This window comes from Ammodytes marinus, assembly GCF_949987685.1.
Source record: "Ammodytes marinus genome assembly, chromosome: 11".
Classification (NCBI taxonomy): domain Eukaryota; kingdom Metazoa; phylum Chordata; class Actinopteri; order Uranoscopiformes; family Ammodytidae; genus Ammodytes; species Ammodytes marinus.
Genome location: NC_137215.1, coordinates 29,226,779 through 29,254,275, shown reverse-complemented (window position 1 = coordinate 29,254,275; position 27,497 = coordinate 29,226,779). Strand labels below are relative to the sequence as shown.

The 27,497-nt window shown below is 40.0% G+C and overlaps 2 protein-coding genes across 3 annotated transcripts in view; both read left to right on the top strand.

The window, feature by feature from the left end:
• piezo1 (piezo type mechanosensitive ion channel component 1 (Er blood group)) overlaps positions 1 to 14,256 on the top strand; it is a 157,145-nt gene extending 142,889 nt beyond the window's left edge. For both annotated transcript variants that reach the window (XM_080036320.1, XM_080036319.1), the window contains exons 43-54: positions 537 to 689; positions 1,495 to 1,556; positions 3,207 to 3,365; positions 3,816 to 3,963; positions 4,469 to 4,657; positions 5,489 to 5,581; positions 6,489 to 6,661; positions 8,176 to 8,298; positions 8,706 to 8,785; positions 9,575 to 9,764; positions 10,985 to 11,126; positions 11,619 to 14,256. In XM_080036320.1, the coding sequence (XP_079892446.1) occupies positions 537 to 689; positions 1,495 to 1,556; positions 3,207 to 3,365; positions 3,816 to 3,963; positions 4,469 to 4,657; positions 5,489 to 5,581; positions 6,489 to 6,661; positions 8,176 to 8,298; positions 8,706 to 8,785; positions 9,575 to 9,764; positions 10,985 to 11,126; positions 11,619 to 11,747 (1,641 nt within the window). In that variant the 3' untranslated portion in view covers positions 11,748 to 14,256. The remainder of the gene's footprint in view (positions 1 to 536; positions 690 to 1,494; positions 1,557 to 3,206; positions 3,366 to 3,815; positions 3,964 to 4,468; positions 4,658 to 5,488; positions 5,582 to 6,488; positions 6,662 to 8,175; positions 8,299 to 8,705; positions 8,786 to 9,574; positions 9,765 to 10,984; positions 11,127 to 11,618) is intronic.
• Positions 14,257 to 19,423: 5,167 nt separating this feature from the next.
• The window catches only part of tm9sf2 (transmembrane 9 superfamily member 2), a 30,454-nt gene continuing 22,380 nt past the window's right edge, over positions 19,424 to 27,497 (top strand). The window contains exons 1-6 of the mRNA XM_080037407.1: positions 19,424 to 19,631; positions 21,021 to 21,088; positions 21,720 to 21,813; positions 23,915 to 24,042; positions 26,769 to 26,898; positions 27,292 to 27,416. Of these exons, the coding sequence (XP_079893533.1) occupies positions 19,515 to 19,631; positions 21,021 to 21,088; positions 21,720 to 21,813; positions 23,915 to 24,042; positions 26,769 to 26,898; positions 27,292 to 27,416 (662 nt within the window). The 5' untranslated portion in view covers positions 19,424 to 19,514. The remainder of the gene's footprint in view (positions 19,632 to 21,020; positions 21,089 to 21,719; positions 21,814 to 23,914; positions 24,043 to 26,768; positions 26,899 to 27,291; positions 27,417 to 27,497) is intronic.

Genomic DNA, 27,497 nt, shown 5'->3' with positions numbered 1-27,497 from the left:
ACTGAAACTACAGGGGGGACGCTCCTGGTGAATGTTAAAATGGTTATGGGTGGTGCACTATGTAACTTTGGGTGTGTCAGAGAAGTGAAACATTTTCTAAGGTTTATTCTCATGACTGAATAAATTCACTGTTTTTTATACAGCAGCAGGGCCCACAGTTTGGTTTACAAACATATTCTAGTCTTACATTTGGTTCCAGGTTCCTTAAAATGATTCGACTTGTGATGGTAGAATTCTTCAATACTAAGATTTCAATGTAGAGAAAACATGTTTTGTAAACTAACTGCAGGCTCTGCAAAATGTCAACAAAATCCCCCCTCCCCTGAAACTGCATAGTGCACCTTTAACATCAAAACTATGTGCAGCATGAACATTAAATGGGACTACATGTGGAAAATAGCAGTTTGCTAAAACCTGGTACACTGCATCTCTCCTTGCTCTAAACAAGGTTAATGTTTCTTTTGTACATTGTCCCTGTTCAAATCAAGTTCCATTACATGAGTTGATAGAGCAGCTCCCTCTCTGTCTCCATGCAGAAGCACAGTGCTGCGGCTGACATAGCCTCCACCCTGTCTGAGGACCAGGTGCCTGAAGCCTTCCTGGTCATGCTTCTCCTCCAGTTCAGCACCATGATCATAGACAGAGCTCTGTACCTGCGCAAGGCCGTCCTGGGGAAACTCATCTTCCAGGTTACCTTCATGTATTTCACATCATTGCATTCATGTTATCTATCAGTCTGGTCTCATTTGCATTTCCACTGTTTAACTTCCTTAGAGCCCAAATGGCAAACCAATGTTACAGGTCAAACTAACCATAATGCAAACTCTTTTTTTCTTAATTTTTTTATTATTTTTTTCTGATTGTACAAAGTATGTAAAAAGTATGTAGAAAGGCCTCGGCTCTGATCGAAAAGTCATACTAACGTCCTACTCAAACACATGTTGACGTCAATTTGAGTATGTTGTGGTTGTGTTTGAGAGTTTGCATACTTACTTCCGGGAAGTTTTTAGTGTATGGATCGATAGATTACTTTTCCTACTAAACCGCCCCACAATGCATTGCGTCTTTTCAAACAACAAAGATTTTTTTTTTTCAATTCTTTATCGCTTCTGTATACTTCAGTGTAAACAGTCCGACGAACCTCGCATTCACAATCAATCGTTAAGTAGACCGTATGTAGTGTACAGTATGCATGTTGAGTATGTAGGAGGGAGGACGTTAGTAGGGCTTTTCGAACACAGCCCTAGACTGACCTGTCATATTTGTAGGATGATGACATGTTAAGTTTTGCACTAACTTTTTTAGATCATCTTTACTAATGTGCATTTCTGTATTCCAAGTATTTGATGTATTTTCCTCTCTCTCTCTCTCTCTCTCTCTCTGTCTGTCTGTCTGTCTGTCTGTCTGTCTGTCTGTCTGTCTGTCTGTCTGTCTGTCTGTCTGTCTGTCTGTCTGTCTGTCTGTCTGTCTGTCTGTGTGGCCCCCTCCCTCCAGATCATCCTGGTGTTTGGGATCCACCTGTGGATGTTCTTCATCCTGCCTGCTGTCACTGAAAGGTCAAGTCAAACCGCATCATGTATCTATTGTATTATGGGCTACATGCTAAATGACCACATCACCACTGGACTCATTCACAGAGAGGGACATGCCCTGTGTTCTAAATCACATACTTTTTCTTTTTACTACACTACATACTAAAGTACAGAAGAGTTTAAGGTCCACAGGAGAGAGAAAAAAAAATCAGATAAGGAAGATTTTTTTTCATTATGTCGAGAAATGTCAAGAATAAAGACGAATACTGCGAAATGCTATTGGAGTTCGAGGGGCATTTATGTATTTTCAGCATACTACAATTGATGTGCATGTATTGGGAAATCCTACATCTTTTTCTGGCATACTAAATAGTAGGGAAGTATGGGAATTGGAACGCAGGGTTTTATGTGGTAAAATGTGTAGAGAGGAATCCCTGCAACAAACCATTGATATGTGGGGTGTCTTCAGAATGCTGCTGCAAATTAAATTGAAGGCCAGACAGTTCAGGGCAAAAACTACACTCAACAAAAATATAAACGCAACACTTTTGTTTTTGCTCCCATTTTTCATGAGATGAGATGTCTAAATGTGTGATAGTGAGCACTTCTGCTTTGCTGAGATAATCCATCCCACCTCACAGGTGTGCCACATCAAGATGCTGATCTGACATCATGATTAGTGCACAGGTGTACCTTAGACTGTCCACAATAAAAGGCCACTCTGAAATGTGCATTTTTTTGCTTTATTGGGAGTCTGGGGACTCAGAACCAGTCAGTATCTGGTGTGACCACCATTTGCCTCATGCAGTGCAACACATCTTCTTCGCATAGAGTTTATCAGATTGTCAATTGTGGCCTGTGGAATGTTGGTCCACTCCTCTTCAATGGCTGTGCGAAGTTGCTGGAGACGGCTTATGGTGGAGAAATGAACATTCAATGCACGAGCAACAGATCTGGTTGACATTCCTGCTGTCAGCATGCCAATTGCACGCTCCCTCAATGCTTGTGGCATCTGTGGCATTTTGCTGTGAGACAAAACTGCACATTTCAGGGTGGCCTTTTATTGTGGACAGTCTAAGGCACACCTGTGCACTAATCATGATGTCAGATCAGCATCTTGATGTGGCACACCTGTGAGGTGGGATGGATTATCTCAGCAAAGCAGAAGTGCTCACTATCACACATTTAGACAGATATGTGAACAATGTTTGAGAGAAATGGTACAATTGTGTATCTGGAATGAATTTTAGATCTTTAAGTCCATCTCATGAAAAATGGGAGCAAAAACAAAAGTGTTGCGTTTATATTTTTGTTGAGTGTATCTTTTCAAGCACTGGTCAATTGAAAGATTTGTGTCTATTTTTGCTTCCATAACATGTCTTCTTTCATACTAGTATAAATAATAAAAGTCCAACATACGGTGTTTATTTGACTAAATCTGTTTGCGCCTATATACGTTATTTCTCCTAGTACAACCATCTCTAACGGACATTATCTCATCATCAGTTTTTTTTTCAATGCTCAGAAGCAAAAATCGCAACTTCTAAAGCACTTAAATCAACTAAACGTTCGATAATCATTCTTAGCACTATTTAGAAGGTCATTACAGAAGGGTTTGTTCATTGCTTCATGTTAACCTTGTGTGTCTGTCCCTCTCTCTCTCTCTCTGTTCAGGAAGTTCAATCAGAACTTTGTGGCCCAGCTCTGGTACTTTGTAAAGTGTATCTACTTCGGCCTGTCAGCCTACCAGATCCGCTGTGGATACCCGACCCGTATCCTCGGCAACTTCCTCACCAAGAAATACAACCACCTCAACCTGTTTCTCTTCCAAGGGTACGGACACAACGCAACTCTAGTCAAGTCAACTTTATTTATATGGCAAATTTATAACAGCCGAGGCGGACCAAAGTGCTGTAATAAGTAAAATACATTACATCCAAAACATCATAAAGACACAAGCTGGCTGTGCTGTCGTTTACTAGAATGGAACACACCTTTTTCAAGAATCAAACACGTTTCAGTTTGCAACTTATTTATATATTATTTTGTATTTTGTATTTTTTTTAATAACCGGACACACAATCCCGCTCTTCAGATACAGTATGTTTATTTATAATGACAGAGCCTAGGTGAACCTTTACTAAAGATCACTAAGGAGTTGAATAGGTCAAGAATCAGCATAGTGTATTGACAGTGTGATATGAATGCTGTGTGTGCGCGCGCGCGTGTGTGTGTGTGTGTGTGTGTGTGTGTGTGTGTGTGTGTGTGTGTGTGTGTGTGAAGGTTTCGTCTTGTGCCCTTCCTGGTGGAGCTGAGAGCAGTGATGGATTGGGTGTGGACTGACACCACTCTGTCTCTGTCCAACTGGATGTGTGTGGAGGACATTTACGCCAACACCTTCATCATTAAATGTAGCCGTGAGACAGAGAAGGTATGGAGTGTGTTACTATAAGCAGCAATGTGTACAAGACAAATACCTGATTTCAGATGGAAACACACTGCTTAATGGTGGGATGAGCCATCTGGAGAATGTTTGTTGACTAAATCACTTTGTCAGAATCAGTGAATATCTCCTCACACAATCTGGTTTCCTGTACGTACTGTTTGTGCGCTGACATTTTTGTGTGTGTTAATAAACAGCCTAGGCTCTGTAAACTGTTATGTGAATGAAGCGTGCCCTCTTTGTTTAAGTGACTTAGTGATTCATCAACAATCATTCTCCAGAATCAGTTAGCCCACCGTTAACAATGTTTAGTAGGTGCATCATTGAAAACCACACACTTTTTAGTTTTTTTCAGGTGGTAATTCCTGATTCCTGTAAATTAAATCAAAATATTCAACCTTATATTTTTTTTGCAACATTAAAAAAAAACAATTTAAATGTACAGTAGTATGTGTATGTATTATTTCTAAACATAGTCTTCTCTGCCCCTCAGAAATACCCCCAGCCCAAAGGGCAGAAGAAGAAGAAGATAGTGAAATATGGCATGGGCGGACTCATCATCTTCTTCCTGATCTGCATCATCTGGTTTCCCCTTCTCTTCATCTCATTGGTCAGATCGGTGGTGGGCGTGGTCAACCACCCCATCGACGTCACGGTGACGGTCAAACTGGGAGGATACGAGGTAAGTCAACATTCCACACAGCTGATGTCGAGCTGAGCATCACAACCATCGAGAGTCGTAGATGATCTAAAGTAGAGTGTTGTCCAATAAGAGATGGCGATGCAATATACTTCCATTATTATTTAATCACCAGTTTGAGATTGTGGACCACACACACAGCCATTATTACAGAACTGGGCTTGCAAACTTTAAAAGTTGGCATTTAGTTTAGTTTATTAGTTTATTTATCAGGGACCATGTACAAAATAACATTAATCTCACAGTGAAAAGATGCATTGTACCAGATTATAGCAGTTTGCTAATTTCCATCTGCAGTCCCTGTGCAGGTCAACACAGAATACAATTTACAATATACCGTATATAATATACATATCACATCACTATATGGCACACATGAAATCACCATTTCAAAATTACACAGAGATAAAACAATAATTAAAAGGAGGACTTTACAGACTAAACTAATGTGTGCAAGTTTGGTTATTAACAATCCATTTCTTAAGTTGGCCTTGAAAACAAGTGAAAGTCTGACAAAACTTTCAGCTCATTTTGAATGATGTTCATTTTTTTGAAATGGTGTGGATCATACATAGTTTATCATAAGAGCCCTCTAAGGTGACCATACATACACATCTCAGGTTTTTAGAAGGCAAAGATGATTTTTTTTCACAGATGGAAAACCTATTTGGTATCAGTGTTACAGTACTGTATGTAGAGTATACAGCATAACCAAATACAATATTGGTGCAAATGCTTCACACAAATGACACAGCATATAAAATGTACAAAAATCCACTTGTGTATTTTTTCATTGGGTGTGTATGTCTCTAGCCCCTGTTCACCATGAGCGTACAGCAGCAGTCCATCCAGCCCTTCACTGAAGCTGAATATGACCAACTCACCAGCAAGTTTGGAGACAATGCGGTGTGTATCAGTCTCTTATAGTATGTGTCTGTCAGTGTGTATAGTGCTATCCAAGTGCTTTACTATGAGTATAGTATAACGGAACATTCCTGTTAGGGCGGATTCCCCTCTTTACCTCGCTTGTCATTGTTGTCACCTCTCATATCTATGTATTTATGTATGTATTTGAGAGCATACCCAGACAGACATAACCCCATCATCTAAAATATTGGTTTAATCAAACATTATCATGGAAAATTGGCACTAAACTCACAAACGTGTAAGATTGTGGAATACTCAAGACTCGAGGAAAATAGGACTGTTTCTGCTGGAACATTGGTCAGATGAAACTGTCCAATTTGTCTACTGTAGCGTGTATATTGTTCTTTTTTTATAGCATGTACTAGCATATTGTAGGTCATATTTGTGAATTAGTTTGATTGTAATGTTCCCTGCGTTCCGAATCGCATACTCTTTCTTTTTTCTATTCTACATACTACATCTGACCATAAAAAGAATCTAGTTAGGATGCAGTATGCTACAATTGGGTCATACTTTTTCTTATTTATTTCATCATAACATTGCGCCCTGATCTTGCCTCTTGCTTTTATATCCGTCTCATCCCCGGTTGTTTTCATACGAAGGCTCTGTCGATGTGACGTCACTTCTGGTGCGGGCTGGATTGTGGGTCAGAATCGCCCAAATAGCATGCTGATTTTAACACTAAAAAATCTCGGCCGGATGTAGTAGACATCCGGATCTTTCTAACCATCCGAAATCTGGCCACAAGAATCGGGACATCCTAAATCTTTTTTCTACCATACTAAATAGTAGAAAGTATGCGATTTGGAACGCAGTGATTTAGTTTACTGCCTCTCTTTATACTTATTGTTTCATGATCCATAACTTTGTGTGTATGTGCATCTAGGTAGCCATGCAGTTCATCTCTCTGTACAGCTATGATGACATCGTCACAGCCATGATTGAAGGTAGCTCTGGCTCTGTGTGGAGGATCAGCCCCCCCAGCAGACAGGAGGTCGTCAAAGAGCTGCTGGGGAGTCCTGTTGACCTAACACTACGCCTGGCCTGGATATTCCAGAGGTAAAGCCTTTGGACTCCTTATCAAAAAACAGCAATGTGTACATTTTATTTTATTTTATTTGTTTATTCTCCTTTTTTTATATATGTATATTTGTTTTATTCATTTTCTTTTATGTATATATGTTTGTAGGTATATCACTTTATGTATATATTTTTGTAGGTATATCACTGTAATTTCTCATTTGTTATTATTATTTTCTTTCTCTTTTACTTCTATTTGCTAAAAAAATATTTTTATATTCAAAAATAATTGTAGGATGCTGGAACTATGAAGAATAACAGTAAGATGATAACACATTGTTGCACCTCCCATAAAGTATAAAAAAATCAAATAACAATGTGGTGTTATGCATTATCCATAATTATCATCAAAATAATGGTAATTGTCATCTTAGATTAGTAGGCCTATGCTATAAAGCCAACAGCTCACTGTTACAGATGATGACGCAAATAATGCTTGACAGTTATTGTTCCTGTCATTTGAAAACCGATGCACAGGAATTCTTTTTCCACGGTACAGAGAAAGAGAATGCATTCCACCAATCTATCTATCTATCTATCTATCTATCTATCTATCTATCTATCTATCTATCTATCTATCTATCTATCTATCTATCTATCTATCTATCTATCTATCTATCTATCTATCTATCTATCTATCTATCTATCTATCTATCTATCTATCTATCTATCTATCTATCTATCTATCTATCTATCTATCTATCTATCTATCTATCTATCTGCAATGATGAGTCCTTGTATTATTTTTTCAATTATACAAGGGATGTTAGAGCCAGCTCACATTATGACCACAGGAATAGCATACTGAATGTGCCATTGCACAATTAAACCTGTACAAGTATCACACTACTGTACAAGGCTACTTATTTCATGCGTGGGAGCTGCTGCTGTATGAGTGTGTAAATGGTGGATTGAGAAGCAAACATTTTAAAGCATGATGAGTCTTAGGCTTTGGGAAAAAGGACAATATAAATGCAATCCATTGACCATGTGTATCAGTATACTGATGATGTCAATCTGTCAGGAGTTAGTGATGTCCTATAAGGGCCACCATATAAAAGATGATGCTTCTTTTATATGAGCATGGCTATCGTCTGGCAACACCCTCACGCCAAAAGAGAAGAAGGAATGTTTCAGTTGTTGATTCTACTGCTAAGAAAAAATCTGTAAGTACAGCAGAAGGTATAAAATCCATCACTGAAGGCTTTACCTCATGTAGATGCACCGACAGTGTTGTTGTAATTACTCAGAATAACTCATGGGGGCGACAGAAGTTACGCACTATAGCTCTAAAGTATTTGTTACAAAGTTCTTCTGTTCTATCAGTGATACTGTGTATACTGTGGGCAATGTATCTTTGAATCTCTGAAGGCTCATTGTGTGTGTCTCTCACTCTCTCTCTCTCTCTCTCTCTCTCTCTCTCTCTCTCTCTCTCTCTCTCTCTCTCTCTCTCTCTCTCTCTCTCTCTCTCTCTCTCTCTCTCTCTCTCTCAGGGACCTGGGTAAAGGAGGGACGGTGGAACACACCTTTGACAAATACTCTATAGACCTGGAGCCTGGGAACCCAGTCAGAGCAGACCTGGCCTCACTACTGGTTGGCAATCGCACTGAGCCTGTGTAGGTTTACTTAATGGCTTTTTTCACTTTTATTAGATTTAGAGATACAGAGTTTAAATGGGGCAAACTGGGGTCTGCTGTGAAGAGGACTGCAAAATCAGATCGGCTATGACAAATATTCACCAGCATGCAAGTTCATTGATTGCCGTTCAAAACAGGGGGGGGGGGGGGGGCTGCAAATCATGTGCTTGTGTCACCAACTGAGAAGGTTGGTACCACCAGTGCTACTAGTGAAAAAGTTAAGTCTAGAGCCCTGCAAATGATTGTATGGGATACGGTGTTAAAACAGTTCAGATTGCGGCTGCTATTTCTCCACAAATCGTGTATTAGCTATTAGCGCGTGCAATCCATTCTACGTGGATCTGGCCCTTACTTTAATCTTCCATGGTGTCTCGTCTCCCTTCCAGGTGTGTTCCTCATATGTTCCCTAACTACATCAGAGCCCCCAACGGAGCCGAGGCCAAACCAGTCAGTCAGCTACATAAAGGTAAAGTGTTCCCTTCACTTACTGCAGTTAAGACAATGGTTGATCAATACATGCTTTGTGTTTTGTGTTGTGTTGTTTTACCTTAGTCAGTCAGTTGTGTTTGTTCTGTGATGCTCTGTTTTGTGCTCTGGGGTTTCTTCCTGTTTATGTTGTTGTTTTTTATCTTGTTTAATTTTATTCTATTTTAACACCAAGACAATACAATGCAATATGTCAGGGGACTACAGATGAAAAATAGCCTTTTGGCTAATTCTGGCATGTTTAACCCATGTATGATCATGTGTTTTATTGCACTGTCCCCTTCTTAAATAGACTGAATTGAACTGTCCCATAATATACAACATGAGATTTTTTTTTCATAAAGAAACATCAAATTTGCCATGAACTATTTGGACAAAGCTGTGTCTCCTCTGAGCCACAGTGTCTTTCTAACATTTCAATCTCTCCTCTTTCATTGGGACAAACTTGGTGCTTTCTTTTCTCAGCGCCTGATTTGCATTGTAGCAACGTTATAGACTCGGACAGGAAAACAAGTTTCTTTTGTATTGGTTATTAACAAGTCAAAGTGTCTGTTTGGTGAGTCAAAGTCAAGTCAAAAAGGTCAAGACAAGACATATCAGAATCAAAATGGCGTTTATCTCTGACCCACAGTGCAGTTGGAACGATAAAATAAAAAATACTAAGTAGTGCAATATAAAACAGTATATTAAATAGAATAGAAAGTAAAGAGTAGATAAGTTCAATTGAAATGTGCAATGTGATGAAACATATTTACAATTTGTCCTGTAGGTAATGAAGAAGGTTACCTGAACATAACCCTGTCCCTGAAGAACGAGCGCTCGCTGAATGGCAGTGGGAACCAGGAGTGGTGGGACATAGCCATCGCAGGCTGTGCTCCCTCCTCATGTTCCGTTCTACCCATGGTCATATTCAACGACAAAGTCAGTCCACCTAGCCTGGGCTTCCTGGCTGGATACGGGTAAGGAGCACACTCTCACAAAGCACACGTACATGGGCTGAATGGATCAAACATATTTAAGATTTAAAAGCAAAATTAACAGGTTCATTTTTCACCCAACTCATCAATTTTCAAATCTTCATCCTCCTAAATTTCTCAACTGCAGAAGTCAGTTTTCAGTAGGATTTAGTGGGGAATCAGTTATGGAACGATATCCCCACCTGGCAAAGACAACTCTTCCTCTTTAAAGTCTTACAATACATGCTCAAAAGACCAAATAACTGCTGTTTCATATACAACCCCAATTCCCAAAAAGTTGGGACGTTGTGTAAAATGTAAATGAAGCAGAATGTGATCATTTGCCAATCCTTTTCAATATGTATTCAATAAATAACAGTAAAAATACATCATATGTATCTGTTTAAACTGATAAACTTTATTAAATTTAAGATTGTGAACGATGTAGAATGTTAAAAAACATGTTTGGAACATTACTCACATAAACATGGTAACAGATGATATTATCATGAATGGATATAAAGGGGCATCCCGTAAAGGTTCAGTCCTCACAAGCAATAATGGAGTGAGGCTCACCACTTTGTGTAGAACTGCAGAGGAAAATAGTCCAACAGTTTAAAAACCACATTCATGCAAAGAAGTTAAGGATTCACCATCTACAATCCATAATATGATTAACATATTTGGAGAATCTGGAGAAATCTCTGCATGTAAGGGGCACGGTCCGAAATTAAAATGTAATGCCCATGACCTCAGGTGGCACTGCATTAAAAACTGACATGATGTTATAAAGGATATCACTACATGGGCCATTGGGCCATGGAACACTTCAGAAAGCCATTGTCGGTAAACACAGTTTGTCGCTACAAATGGAAGATAAGACATACGTCACGACCAAACGTTATGCGATTGGTTGGCAGATCCAGAGTGGCACTGGGCAGATCCAATAGTTTTAGACTTCAACAGACACCCGCCTTCAAGTGAGCCATCGTTTGTCAATTGAACGATTCCAGACCTTATGTACAAATGTAATGAAGAAGGATGGTCTGGTTAGGACCAGGCTAGTTACAGATGGCATCTCTCCTAGAAATAATAATAAGTCAGGCAACTCAAACGTTTTATTTATGGTCAGGGAAACATTTTTTTTTTAAACTTTGCATCCACTTCTTCCCTTCATACGAGATCTTTTTTTTACATTGGGAATTGTGTTGTCTTTTTGCTAGGATCATGGGTCTGTACGTGTCTGTGGTCCTGGTCATTGGGAAGTTTGTGCGTGGCTTCTTCAGTGAGATCTCTCACTCCATCATGTTTGAAGAGCTGCCCTGTGTGGACCGCATCCTCAAGCTCTGCACTGACATCTTCCTGGTTAGTGTGTGTGCGCACCTTAACACACATGCATCCACTGTACAAGCTGTTCTTCAACCCAGAAATATATATAGAATATTTCCCTCATGTGTTCAATGACATGGACCTGCTGTCTCTTTCTCTTTCCAATCTGGAAAAAAGCTTGTCAAATCACTTTTAGTCAAAACCGGTGAACATCTCACGATCTGCTACGTGTGTGCGTGCTCAAAAGAAATCTGGTGTTAATATTCAGCCTAAACTGATATGTAAACAAAGGATATGTACACAAAGTGGCCGCAGTAGCAAGCAACATACCAGTTTACAGAGCCTAGGCTGTGATTTTGGCAACAAGGCAGCGTTCTCCAGAATGACTGACTCCACCTTTAAAATAACACATCCACTTTCACATAGGGTTGTCTCCATGTTGTTACACGTGTTCTGGTAGCTCATTTCTTTGTAATCCTCCTGCCCCCCCCCCCCCCCCCCCCCCCAAACTCTCTCTCTGTGTTTCAGGTGCGCGAGACAGGGGAGCTCGAACTGGAAGAGGAACTTTACTCCAAACTAATCTTCCTCTATAGATCTCCTGAGACTATGATCAAATGGACCAGGGACATCCACAACCGACACCAAGACAGACACTGACTGACTATGAACGACTGAGGAATCAAACACAGGGATATCTGAAGAAACACTGCAAAACGTTGTCCAAGGAGGACAGCACATGTCTGAAGGACAATCCTAACCAGAGTGGAGATTGACCCCTGAAAGGACATGTACACTAATAGACATACTGTATAAATGTAGCCTTGAGACTCAAAGCCCTTTTTACAATCCTTCGCTCCCCCCATTCACACACTCATACAGTGATGGGGGTTGCTGGCCAATCAGCAGGAGACATTTGGGATTTGGGGTTCAGTGATTGGCCTAGAGGACACTGTGACAGGAGGATCCAGTGGACGAGCACTATACCTACAGCCACACAGCTGGTTGTATGAAAGATGTTGACGGCTGCCTTAGCACTTTGATCTAACCACCGTACACTACAGACTATATTGAGTGTGTAGCTGCAGTCCCACTGTTGGTATTATGGGCCTGATGGCAGCTGGATCTCTGTCCTGCAGGACTGGACACAAGGCCCCCACGGAAGACAACATCCCACTGTCTAATGATTGAGCTGTCAACGCTCACTCACCAGAGACTTCGATCACTGCGTGCCTTAAACCTGAAAGTGATTGTAGTTTGAACCGTCTGCCCTTACTGTATCAGTATGCTGATTGATTTGAAAAACATGCCATGCTGTCAATTAATCATAATTCTCTCTATATATTTTTTTTTCATGTACAAATCATGAATTCTTGTAAAAGTAAAGCATCTCATTTGACTTAACGTCATTAACAAAGGTTTTTTTTAAAAGGCTATTTTACATTGTCGAACATGAATTTATTTGTATTATTAGCGTAGAGTGATTAGCCAGAATCCAGCCAGAATCCTGTGTGTCTCACCTACACAGTTCTGATTGGTCAAAAGTATAGCCACATTCTGACTGCTGTTGTTCCCACTGCTTGCCTTTAGCTCTGACAAATTCAATTCACACAAAACACACACATATCTCACAATGATAAAATCCTGCAATAAATAATTGAAATGCTAAAATGATATAGCCATATTATCAGGGCATGTAGTAACAGCTATAAAGTGGTGCATGATGGGTAGGAACATGAAGTTGGCTTGGGGGGGTTTCAATAGTCCACAACATCCTCATACTCATGCCATACAGAACCAAAGGAGAAACATTGTGTTTAACTGTTGGTTCTGTGTCGGGATAAGTGTGCAACATTTACGGGAAATTAAAACAATGGTTCTATTGAAAAGCCTGGTCCCATACTGCTCCTCTAAAGGGGCTCGTGGTGTAGTTAGTTTAGCCAATAGTTTTGGAAAAATACAGTAAATAAATGAAAGCATCGATACGAATGAATAAATGACCAGGGCCTTGGCGCAGGTCCAAATGATCCATATTCCTAAATGAATGATCATAAAGAGGCCCATAGCTAGCTTTGTGCCAGGCCCCCCTATTGGCTCAATCCGGCCATGCTCTTAGCAGTGTGTCCAAATGTGTCCTTCACTACCCATAACACTTATGCAGCCGCACTCACACTACTATATCACAAGCTGTTTGATAGGAAGGTACATGGACCATACAAAAAGAACGAAAATATACACAGCACCATACACACTAAAATAACTTCCCAATTTAAAAAAACATATACACGCCACTAATAATTGTTTTGTCTGACAAACTTGTTGATCTTAAAAGGAGCAGTAAGTGATGTGGTCCTTTTAGCTAACTTCCTGTCAGTGACTGCAGTTAGCAGTCCCCTCCCTCGTCCCTATGTCACCACCTCATGAACACACAGCCTGTCTTCATCAGATAGTGCCACGATGGAGAACAGCGAGTCATCGTTCAATGGCACGGAGACCCCGCCTCTTTATAGCGCTCTGTCTCCTGATTGGATTAAAAAACGAGCGGGATACTCAAAATTGTATCTGGCAATTATTGCAGCTGAATGACTGGGAGACCTGTGTTATGAACTGCGCATACTGTTTAAGTGATTGCTGTATGAATACAGAGTGATTTAACACTTATATTAACAACAACAACAAAAATATCACCTACTTCTCCTTTCATACCTCTTGAAGGAATCAAAGTCCTTGTCACACACAAACAAGTTCTCACTGTTCCTGGTGGCACACTGCAATTTAATTTATGCCTGAAAGTGCTGACATTCTTTTCAATTCCTTTTCACTCTGATTTAGACACTAGACCAACATGTTCCACTACATGTTCTCACTGTATTAGAAGACCATCTTGGTTTGACACCAGCACAAATGATTGGAGAGAAGAGAGTTTGGAGGGGTGGGAGTACCTACACATTGAAGTAGTTGTTTCCCTCTTTGTCAATAATGAGAAATGGAAAACGGATGTTTACAGGGTCATTCTCATTGTGTTGTACTTACGGTAGTACTTACTGTATTTCTCCCTGATGTATTTGATGTTGCCCTCAAATTGTGAGTGGCTGATATACCAGCCAATGTAAATGTCCACTGTGACAGCGTTCCTGGCTCACTAAACTGGAGCGAATAAAGCACATGGGTCTGTACTGAATGATGCTTCTTGATTGACCAATTTCGAACCAACTTTGAAACAATCGCAGGACAAACCCTTTTTCTAACAACTTCAATAAAACATTGATTACTGAAAATGAAATTGATCTGATTAAAAGGTCACATATTCTGCTCATGTTCAGATTGAAAATTGTGATATGGGTTTCTACTAGAAAGTGTTTTCATGGTGGAGTATCCAGAAGATCCTTTATATTACTCACATGCCGTTGCTTAATCTCCTCTTTTCGGCCCTGAAGCTAACCGCTGGTTTCAATCTGACTGCCAGGGGGATCTGGGGGTGTGTCTTATCACGGGTGGAGGTAGTGCTAAATTAGGTTGGTAATGGCGTGGCTTCTCCCCTTATGATGTCTTAAATCTGACCGGGGGGTTTTGAACACAGGTTTTCAGAAAGGTGGAGAAAGAGAGAGGGTTGTTTTCTCTCATACTTTGAGAGTCTCTAGTCACAAGCGGACGGATATTAATGTTGAAAAAACGTGAACAAGTGCATTTTGCATAATAGGTGACCTTTAATGTCATAAATAGTTTTTATTATTAACAACAAGTATAGGAGTATATCTCATTTTGACAGGAACATAGGCCTACCTTTTTGAGTTTTAACCAAATGAAATCTTAATAATTATATTTTTCACATTGGAAGGTCTTCAAAGCAGCATGCTAGATGAGGACCCAGTGCAGGGATTAAACAGGAATGCTGATTTGGTACATGGAAAAATAGTCCAGGCAAAATAGCATTTTACGACAGACAAATTGTAAAATAATTTTTTTCAGCTCAGATAATTTCTATGAGGTGTCCAGAACAACATAATAAAAGTCCTAAGAAATCCTAGTTGAGGAAATATGTTTAATTCTCATCAATCCGAGATGTGTGCCAATAAGGCGAGACACCAATAAATCCCAATAGGGCTATTTTTTTCCTTTAGTCCTATCAAAATGAGACTTTACACAATGAAAGTATTCATGAAAATTAAAACATTTTGTATTACAAGTTTCTTTGAAAATGAATTTTAATATGCAAATGAGTTAAACACTAATCGTACATGCCCAAAATAAACCCAAAGGCTTAATTTTTTCCTTTAGTCCTACCACAATAAAACTTCACATAGTAAAAGTATACTAGAAAAGTTACTTTTTTTGTATTACAAGTTTCTTTTTAAATGCATTTGAATATGCACATGAGCTCCACACTTATTGAATATCCAATCATCCTACTGCCAATGGGTGATGGCAATGCTGCTTTTAGACTGGCCTCTAACCTGAAAAACTGCCTGGCTTACCTGCCAGGGGTATAACAGGTGCCTCTCATGAATTAGATTTGTCTCTTCAAATGCCACTGCACGCAATTTGATAGCACTACAACCAATCAGAGCAATGAACAATGTGATTTGTCGGTTTTTTGGCCCAAAAATTGGTTACTTTGCCTGGCCTAAAAAGCATGTAGAGAGGTTGTCCAGATTGACGTTTCAATGTCCGCAGCATACAGGTTCATCACATGTAGGCCTAATTAGAATATCACAGAAAAAAAAAAAATTATTTCGTAATTTGATTCAAAAAGTGAAACTTTTATATATTGTAGATTTTTCTCACACAAAGTGAAATATTGTTAGTTGTAAATCCAGCATCTCAAAATATTAGAATATTACATAAGACCGATCAAAAAAAAGGATTTATAATACAGACATTTTGACTTTCTGAAAAGTATTATCTTGCACCAGACTCTGGGATTTGAGAGCACTTCATGTGTTCCGTCTGCTGGCGAACTTTATGGAAATGCCAATTTCCTTTTCCAGTAAGACTTGTCACCTGTCCACAGTGGCAAACCACTAGTAGTAACTGGTTGGTTGACCATGGTATTACTGTGCTGGATTGGCCAGCCAATTGGCCAGACCTGAACCCCATAGAGAATCTACAGTATCTCACAAAAGTGAGTACACCCCTCACATTTCTTCACATTTTTCTTTATATCTTTCCATGGGACAACACTGAATAAATGACACTTTGATACAATGTCAAGTAGTCAGTGTACAGCTTGTATAACAGTGTAAATTTACTGTCCCCTCAAAATAACTCGACACACAGCCATTAATGTCTAAACTGCTGGCAACAAAAGTGAGTACACCCCTTAGAAAAAATGTACAAATTGGGCCCAAAGTGTAAATATTTTGTGTGGCCACCATTATTTTCCAGCACTGCCTTAACCGTCTTGGGCATGGAGTTCACTAGAGCTTCACAGGTTGCAACTGGAACCCTCTTCCACCCATTTATGACAGCATCACAGAGCTGGTGGATATTAAAGACCTTGCGCTCCTCCACCTTCCGTTTGAGGATGCCCCAAAGATGCTCAATAGGGTTTAGGTCTGGAGACATGCTTGGCCAGGCCATAACCTTTACCCTCAGCTTTTTTAGCAAGCCACTGGTCGTCTTGGAGGTGTGTTTGGGGTCGTTATCATGTTGCAATACCACCCTGCGGCCCAGTTTACGAAGGTTGAGTGCACATGGGCAGCGTCGTACACAGAGGTTGGCTTTGGAAAATAGACGTATGAGTGCTGCCAGCATTGCTGAAGGGCTTGAAGGGGCGGGGGGTCAACCTGTCAGTGCTCAGACCATACGCCGCACTCTGCATCATACTGGTCTGCATGGCTGTCATACCAGAAGGAAGCCTATTCTAAAGATGATGCACAAGAAACCCCACAAAAAGTTTGCTGAAGACAAACAGACTACGGACATGGATTACTGCAACCATGTCCTGTGGTCTGATGAGACCAAAATACATTTATTTGGTTCAGATGGTGTTAAGAGTGTGGAGCGGCAACCAGGTGAGGAGTACAAAGACAAGTGTGTCTTGCCTAGAGTCAAGCATGGTGGTTGGAGTGTCATGGTCTGGGGCTGCATGAGTGCTGCCAGCACTGGGGATCTACAGTTCATTGAATTCTAACATGTACTGTGACATACTGAAGCAGAGCATGATCCCCTCCCTTCATAAACTGGGCCGCAGGGCAGTACTGCAACATGATAACGACCCCAAACACCCCTCCGAACGACCACTGGCTTGCTAAAGAAGCTGAGGGTAAAGGTTATGGACTGGCCAAGCATGTCTCCAGTCTTAAACCCTATTGAGCATCTTTGGGGCATCCTCAAACGGGAGATGGAGGAGCGCAAGGACTCTAATATCCACCAGCTCCTTGATGTCGTCATTAATGGGTAGAAGAGGGTTCCAGTTGCAACCTGTGAAGCTCTAGTGAACTACATGCCCAAGAGGGTTAAGGTAGTGCTAGAAAATAATGATGGCAAAACAAAATATTGACACTTTGGGCCCAATTTGGACATTTTTTCTTAGGGGTGTACTCACTTTTGTTGCCAGCAGTTTAGACATTAATGGCTGTGTGTCGAGTTATTTTGAGGGGACAGTAAATTTACACTGTTATACAAGCTGTACACTGACTACTTGACATTGTATCAAAGTGTCATTTATTCAGTGTTGTCGCATGGAAAGATATAATGAAATATTTGAAGAAATGTTAGGGGTGTACTCACTTTTGTGAGATACTGTATATAGTATTGTCAAGAGGCAGATGAGACACACCAGACCCAACAATACAGACGAGCTGGAAGCAGCTATCAAAGCAACCTGGGCTTCATAACACCTCATTAACCCTCTGAGGTCTAGGGGTATTTTCTCCGATTTGACATACTTCTATAAATACCTATTTCAAATGTGCAAGAAGATAAATTATACCAAAGTGTTTTATATGGAAATGTTCATTAGGCCTTTGTTTGCTGAGGTCTACTTACAGTATCTCACAAAAGTGAGTACACCCCTCACATTTCTTCAAATATTTCATTATATCTTTTCATGTGACAACACTGAAGAAATGACACTTTGATATAATGTAAAGTAGTCAGTGTACAGCTTATATAACTATTTAAATTTACTTTCCCATCAAAATAACTCGACACACAGCCCTTAATGTCTAAACTGCTGGCAACAAAAGTGAGTACACCCCTAAGTGAAAATATCAAAATTGGGCCCAAAGTGTCAATATTTTGTGTGGCCACCATTATTTTCTAGCCCTGCCTTAACCCTCTTGGGCATGGAGTTCACCAGAGCTTCACAGGTTGCCACTGGAATCCTCTTCCACTCATTAATGAAGACATCACAGAGCTGGTGGATATTAGAGACCTTGCGCTCCTCCATGTCCCGTTTGAGGATGCCACACAGATGCTCAATAGGGTTTAGGTCTGGAGACATGCTTGGCCAGTCCATAACCTTTACCCTCAGCTTCTTTAGCCAGGCAGTCTCTAATATCCACCAGCTCTGTGATGTCGTCATGAATGAGCCCCAGTTATTGTTAACCCGTCTTGGGTCATGATGGCTCTAATGACAGATGGTCGACACAGCTGGGGTATGTGATTTCTGATTGGTCAAAATTAACATGAGCTGTACACTTTGACCAATCAGAGCGAGGCTCCGATTCTCTGTTCTTATTGGCTGTTGGGACTGTCCATTCACTTTGGCACGACTTTGTTGGTGTAGAGCGTTTCAGGGAGGGACCAAAGAGAAAAAGTGGAGTGGGTGAGGTATTTGGATTCGAATCTCTATCCCAACTGCCATTTTCTCCCCAAATCCTCCACACCATGGGATGTAACATTCTACAGTTATTATTGTAGGCTATATTGTACTATTGTTAAATTGTATAAATATTGTTGTATGGTACCGTAATAGTCATACAATTACAATAGGCTCCAAGCTATCAATATCACAATAGCCTAAACAACAGAAAAATCATTTGAAATAGCCTAAAAGACTTTGAACATACTGTAGGCCTCTGGGCTATATGTTTTATTGTGGCTTCAGGATTAAACATAAAACCATCACTTCCTCTCAGTTAATAAAAGGTTTTTGTTATTATAATTGTATTATTAATACATCGTTCAAGGAACTTTTAATGTAGCCTTTATGAAACTCTCCAGTTTTCCTCTGTATGGTGATTTGCTGCTCAGCCCCATGGGCTTTCTTTATATGTCCATGCCATAGATAGCATAATAAAGGTCCATGCTCAGCCCGGATTCCTGCCCGATCCCACAATGCCCCGCTTCACGGAGCAGCACTTCCGGCATGTGACGTGTCTGCCTGCTGCTGCAGCGGATCCTGTCCTGTCCAGTGTGTGGATGTCAGATGCTGAAAGCAGCGAGTTAACCTGGAGTTAACGGTCCCTACCTTGTTCCAACATGTTGCTGTGTGTGCTGGGAGCTGTGCTGCTGGCTCGGGCGGCAGCCTTCTACCTCCCGGGTCTGGCTCCGGTCAGCTTCTGTGAGCCTGGCAAAGACACAGTTCCGGACTGCAAGGTAAACATGACATGTCACAGGTCAGCTGTTCACCTAGTCAACTACTCGTCTACAGTTTACTATATAGTTCCTTCCAGCTATTGGTATTTGTATCAGTTTAAGTATTGGTATGCAGTGGCTGAGCTAGACCAACAGCTCTAATGTGAGTCAGCTAATGTTAGCCAATACAAACTAACAACAACGCTATTTCATACTATGCTAACTAGCTAGCAACCTAGCATCAAAGCTAAAACTCCCCTAAAACTTCGTCAGTATGTTGATCAAACTACAAGAGATTGCATAAGTGGAAGGAGTCATGCTAATGCTTATCATTGTTTAAATGAGGTTATTTCATTTCTAGTAAATGATTTCCCACAGAGGCACTGATTGAGACATCATTTCTAGTGTGATGTGTTGAGTCCCCATTTCATTACATGTTTTAATTGTTGTGCTGGCTGCTTGAATATAGCTTAAAACTCATTTACTTTACAAAGTGCTTAGTGTAAAATATTGTGGAGAGTGCGAACTATTACCCTGGCATTTGCCCAAGTGTCAGCTCTCATATGGCCATGCAGACACACTGGCTCACACTGTGCACATGTGAAACAGCTCCTTCATACTCCAGGGTTTATTTTCTCTCTGCTGAGAGCTGTCCAGGGGGGGGGGGGGGTGGCTTTTAGTTCTGTGTAACATGGAACACCTCAGGGGAACCAGTGAGCTAACAGAGGCACTACACAGTACACTCACTTGTTATATTTATGACCAAGTTTAACAGTAAAATAAACTTTAAACTGTCCAGTGCACCCATATGAATAAAAAACATATTTCCTTGTTCAGAGTTGCCAGGCAGACCATTTGAAAAAAAGACACATTGCTGTTGAGTTTAAAAAAGTAATATTATTTGTCACTATTGTTTGTATATGTGTACTGTTTTTTTTTTGTTATTGTTCTTGTTAAAAAAGGAAAGAAAACACCAATAAATATATTGATTAAAAAAAGTAATATTTTAACAAAGTACATACAATACCAACCAATCACAAATCAGTAACACCATTGACTATTGGGCTGGGTATGGAAGTTTGACACTTTTTTGGCACAGACAAAAATGCCTCCGTACCATTTGAGTATGAAAAATTTGTATTTTCTTTCAATATCTAAGAGGTTAATCTCATCACCGTCAATGAGCCAATAAGCATGCAGAATGCTTGATGTGCCAAGATGTAAAAGTTCTGTGGATTGGCAGTGTGGAGGCATCTAGGTAAAATACATTACAACATGGGTTAGGCAGTGTCAATATTGAAAACATTTTAACGATACCCGACCCCTAAACATGACCACAAACACCTGATTGGAGCATTTCTTCCAGCTGTCTTCCTAATACTGTGTCTGTGTGCTTTGTTTTTCCTCCAGTCAACCTTTGAGATGTTTGTGAACAGACTGGATTCAGTGGAGTCTGTTCTGCCTTATGAATATACTGCGTGAGTAGCTCTAACTAAGCAACATTATTTCATTTTGATTCCTTCAGCCTGCGTCTCTGTGCCCTATTCCTGTCCTTTTATGCTGCTTTTTTTTTTTAGATAATTTTTTTTTGCATTTTCAAGCTTTATTAGATAGTACAGAGTTGAATTTGGAAGACAGAGAGAGAGAGGGGGTATGACCTGCAGTAAAGGTCCACGGGTCGGATTTGAACCCGCGACCACTGCAACTAAGGCCAGAGCCAATATGGTACTCGCTCTATCCACAGCGCCCCTATTGCTGCAGTTTAAGTTTACCAAACTTTACGTTTTGGTAAATTAAAAACGATTATAAATTCTGGTTATGGAAATCAATATTGTGAAGATTATTAGATTCATAGATGAGACTCCATCGTCCCTCTATTTAAACTCCCCTGTCTTCAAAGTAAGGCTACTAAGGAAACTAAATAAACATATGAAAACATGTCATGATAGCCTTGATGATTAACCTCAAACAGTTTTCTATGGATCCAGTTTTCCTGTGAGGTGTTTGTTTATTCAGCTATGAGAATATACCTTAGAAAATGTTTCACTTCTCTGACACACACAAAGTTACATAGTGCACCTTTAAAATACTCCTCACCTTTTTGTGCAGGTTTGACTTCTGCTCAGAGGAAAAAGAGAAACGTCCATCAGAGAATCTGGGACAGGTTCTTTTCGGAGAGAGGATTGAACCGTCACCATACAAGGTAACACACACACACACACACAACACAACACACAACACACCACACACACACACACACACACACACACACACACACACACCAGAAATAGTTATGACAAATAGAAAATATTTGAATTGTTTGTAAAGGGGTTATCCAGCTTAATATTACATCTATATTTGTCATAACAATAGTAGCTTCATCACAGAGCTAAGAGCATCCACACATGTTGAACCAGTGGACACAGAGTTAAAGTTCATTGGTATGTGTTAGCAAGTTGGTCATGTGTGTGTCACATGCTGTGAATACTATGTAGGCCTACTTCAAAGACAAATAATGTTGTTTACAGGCTAAACAGCCACTGAGTAAATACATTCTATAGGAGTGTACTTAGTTATTCTTGGGCCATAATCATATTAACAAACAGGGTATGATTTAGGGTTGGGCAGTATACAATGTTTGATCCCTTTAAAGCCTTCCCCAAATTCCCCCCCAGTTAGAGAATACCTGTGTCTACTTAGTTTAACTGTAGCCTATTTGTTTTAGTTTATGGCCTAACACTACATTTTACAAGATTACATTGAATGAATTGAGTAAAGGAATTCCGTTGCTACTTTTAAATACCCGTATTATACCGCCCAACCCTACATTGCGAAACAATGTAGTTAGCCTCTCAGGATTTCAGCATGAGTGTATGAATGTGTGTGTGAATGGGTGAATGAGACAGCAGTGTAAGTCACTTTTGAGTGTTCAAGGACGACCATTAAAATGTTAATGGTGTCGTGAGTCGTGACTGTACCACACAAAGATGTTTTTTCTTCTTAAGACTGTAGAATATGATGTGTGGGCAGGACAATCTAGGGTTGCAAAGGGACGGAAAGTATCCGGAAAATGTACGTAAACTTTCCATGGGAAGTTAAGCTAGGGAATTTGGTAAAATATTCAAAATCCGTTATTAACTGGAAATGGGGGTCATTTAAATGAACTGTATCATATCCAAACATAAATATAATTTTTTTTTTGTCATAGGCAGGTAGACAGTACAACCTAGTACGTTTTAATTATTTTATTGAACAATCAAACATCACATGAATGTTGTGTAAAATATTACTCACTCCCACCCATTCACAAATTAAGTATAAATGTGGCCTCAATAGTCCAGGGTTCTAGAAATCATCTGTGCATGTGATGGAGGAATGCAAAGTGCATGTAGGGGGCGTGGCCTCAGTACCCCTGCAGTAAGCAGTGTGCTATACATGTGATTGAGGACTAGCATAGCTATTCTCAAGTGTACTTGCATGAAATCTGGTTGTTTTAGTCAAGATTATGCTTAAATATATTTCTGCCAACTATACTTAAAATCAATGTTAAAGGTGAAGTAAGCGGTTTATTTATGTTAATATAAGTGTTAAATCTTTATTCATACAGTGATCACTTTCATAATGTGCGCGTTTCATAAAGCCGATCTCTCAGTCAGCTGCTCTGCATGTAATCGGCAAATAAACTTATTGGAGGATCCCGAAATTTTTATCCAATCACAAGAGAGAACGCTACAAACAGACACCCGTCTCACTCATGGTCTCACTGCCGGTGCACGCCAGAGCAACAGATGGGTGAATGTTTATGCGCCTACAATGGCGAAGCAGGTAAAAATCCTTCCCAATGTCTGTTTTGATGGTTTTTATCATGTTTTATAACACTTATGGATCTGAGATGATGCTAGATAACTTGCTGCTTGAAGACCGCAGTGCATTAATGTGGTGACGTAGGGACGAGTGAGGGGACTGCTAACTGCTGTCACTGACAGGAAGTTAGCTAAAAGAACCATTCCGCTTACAGCACCTTTTAATACTGAGCGAGTAACGGAAATGTAGTTGCATTCAATTCACCTCAGGGCCACCATTCCGCTTACAGCACCTTAAGGGCAATTCTCGATTTTTTTTTTTTTCTTTTCTTTTTTTTTTATTCCCAAAATTCCTGTTAGTTCCCATGGAAGGTTTCCAACTTTAGAATTTCCCGGAATTTTGCAACCCTGAAAATTGCAATAGGTCATATTGTCAATTTGGATTAAATTGTTGATGAATTGTGCTGTCCCCTAACTCACTGTGCGTTTCTCTGTTGTCAGTTTGAATTTAAGAAAGCGGCAGTGTGTCAGAAGGTGTGCACCAGAACATATGACCTCAACAACCCCACGGACAAAGGCAAACTCGACTTCCTGAAGAAAGGCATGTTGCTCAACTACCAGCATCACTGGTATGTAGCATTCACTCACAAGTACATACACATAGCATAGAGTGATGGGAAATGCAACTACAATGTTAACCACATGCACCTACAGTTGGCCTGCACCCACACCAACAACACATTGGCCGGTAGTTTTCACTAAAAGGGATCAAAAAATCCAAAATGATCAAATAAAAATATATCTGATCAAAGAACAAATCAACAAGATCTCACCAAGAATTTTGTCAGCTAACAAAGCTATTGTCATCTTTCAATACATGGCATTTTTTTTTATACTTGTTGCTATAGACACATTAAAGCCACTACGAGTAACATGGCACGTTGGCGGCCCCTTTGGACAAAAGCGGTAGTATTTTTACGACGCCGGCTGTCGTGAAGCTGTTTTCTAGCTCGTGCCGGGCGTGCGAGATTCAAATGATCAGGAAGCAATATAGTGCATGTCCGTGTGTTGAAAGTGTGAGAGCACGGACTCTTTTCGGCTCCGTGAGAGTGTTTAGTGACACAGCATCAACTAATGCCAGTCAGTGCTACACACACCTGATTGCAATGAGTTGATGCAGTGTCACCTAACTACTCTCTCTCACGGAGCTGAAAGATTGCGTGTCCTCACACAAAGCGAATGAACAAGAGACGGCAGTTAGTATGGATCACGATGAGGTAATGTGTTTATGTTGTTGTAAATAATGACTATTTCAGATGAATAATGGTCATCTGATGATGCTGGTGAGGCAAAGTAAACTTTGTTTTAGTAGGCTACCGTTCATTCATTTAGGAGTAAACACTGTGAAATTGTGTATACGTTGCTTGGCAACGCCCTCCCGCCCGCCTACCACTCTCCTTTTTAGCTTTTCTTCATTGCATTTTCTTTTTTTTTCTTTGATGGTTCAGCCCCGTTATCAGTCATTATGACGACAAACAACTGTCTCAAACAAGGCTCCCGCTCCCCTTCCCTCACCAGGGGCCTATTGCATAAAAGTGGAATTAAGATATCCAGGATGATTGATAAAGCCAGCCTTGACAAAGTCTTGCCTGGGCACTTTGGATTAGTCAGTTGCATAAACGCCAATCCAGGATGTAAAGGGGCTGCTTTGTCAAGCCAGGTGTAAGTAATTCTGTTAAGTGCCAGCTCACAGCTTTCAGAAGTAGACCCAAAGATCGAACACAGATTTACTGATGTAAAAATGGAAAAGACGGCCCATTTTCCCACAATGCCTTGCTAGTTTAACCCGTAAGTCAGGGGGCAGTTCATTTCATAGAGCAACTGTATTCTCTGCCAACTGATCTTGATGTCCCTGCATTGTTTTATGATAAAATAGTTGACAGTGAGCAGTCTGCAGGTGCATCTAAAAAATAGAATATCATGGAAAGTCCATTCAAAAAGTGAAACTTTCATAGATTCATTACACAAAGTGAAATATGTCAGGCCTTTTTTTTGGATGATTGATTGATCATGGAATAAAATATCCAGTATTTCAAAATATTAGAATATTAAAACCAATCAAAAAAAGGATTTATAATCCTCAAATGTCGACCTTCTGAAAAGTATGTTTATTTTAGATACAATTCACTTCATGTGTAATGAATCTAGAATATATTTAAATTTCACTTTTTGAATTAAATTACAGAAAAAGGAACTTTTCATTGATAATCAATTTTGTTTTAGACGCACCTGTATATGGTTATAAGTACAGAGTGAATTTATTTGACCCACATTTGCAACATCATCTGCCATCGATAATCAATCGTATAAATATAGCCTGCAATATGAACAGACTATCACATACATTATTATAATTTATATAATTACATCTTAATCTAATTATAATTAAGTTAATTATAAATGGTTCAGGATAAATAAATAAAAAAGAAGAACTATTTAACTAAATGACAATGCAGTCTTTTATGTGGTACCTTAAAACAGGCTAATGAAAATAAAGCAGTACACAGAAGATCATGGAATAACTGTTAAACACCTTGATTTCAGATCGGAGTGACAGCTGACTGAACCAGTCAGGCAACAGAATAAGTTTATCCTTTACGTTTAGCCTGGTCCCGACCAGGCTAAACGTAAAGGATAAATCTCCATGGTAACTTATGTCCCTCCGCTTTTATGCAACCGGATCATGGCTAACGCAAGCCAGGATAACCGAAATATCCTAGGTTAATCCCTTATCCTAGTTTTATGCAATAGGCCCCTGGAGTGATAGGCTTCTCAAATCGCATTGCTGCGCCACACTGAAATCTGCGACCAATACTTATATGTGACCATAGAGCATGCACGCGTGAACCAAACATCGGACTGGGTGTGCGACCAGACCAAACGCAGTAATAAAAGCTATATAAAAACTTATTTCTTGAGGCTGTTTAAAAGATATTTAAATGTTACTCTGAGCTGCTTTAAAGTCTAAGGTTAAATACTCCTCTGTAACCCTCTATCATGGTTTCTCTAACTGTATTAATAACTTTACCCTATGATTAAAAACATGTGGAAAGCTGACCAACTACAATTGCAGTACTGGCCATCAAAGTGTGTGTGTGTGTGTGTGTGTGTGTGTGTGTGTGTGTGTGTGTGTGTGTGTGTGTGTGTGTGTGTGTGTGTGTGTGTGTGTGTGTGTGTGTGTGTGTGTGTGTGTGTGTGTGTGTGTGTGTGTGTGTGTGTGTGTGTGTGTGTGTGTGTGTGTGTGTGTGTGTGTGTGTGTGTGTGTGTGTGTGTGTGTGTGTGTTTTCGTGTGTAGGATTGTGGATAACATGCCGGTCACCTGGTGCTATGATGTTGAAGATGGACAGAAGTTCTGTAATCCTGGCTTTCCTATTGGCTGTTACGTGACAGAGGCGGGCCGAGCTAAAGACGCCTGTGTGGTCAATGTGAGTAAGCTAGCTCACATATGGAAGCAAACAAAGTAGAAAACAGACTTTGCATATATATTCTTGTGGCCACCTAATAAGTGATGTGTAGTTCCACGTGGGATTCCCATCAGTCCTACACAAACTGTCCTGGGACACTGTTTATTTGGAGCCATTATGCATACACTCAGAATATATATATATATATATATATTTTTTTTTAAAGATTCTGTGGCTATGGGTCATATGTGTTGGGTGGGTCATTGACATGCATCAGTCAGCCAAAGTGTGTTATTTCAATGCTAGCACTGGCCTTAGTTAGAATGGTTCGTATGGTTGTCATAGCTGTAACTGTGTAACATTCATACCCTATCTACAGTATGCATTGAACTGTTTGCTTTGTGTGTTCCCCAGTCTAACTTCAATGAAAAGGATGCTTTCTACATCTTTAACCATGTGGACATCACCATCCATTACCACATTGTTGAGAACGAACAGCTTGGAGCACGACTGGTGGCAGCCAAGATTGAACCCAAAAGGTGATGAATGAAAAGTCTTGAGTCTCCAGTGGAATCACCTGATCCCTTCCACATTTAGGGAGGCCATGAAGCAGAAGTTGC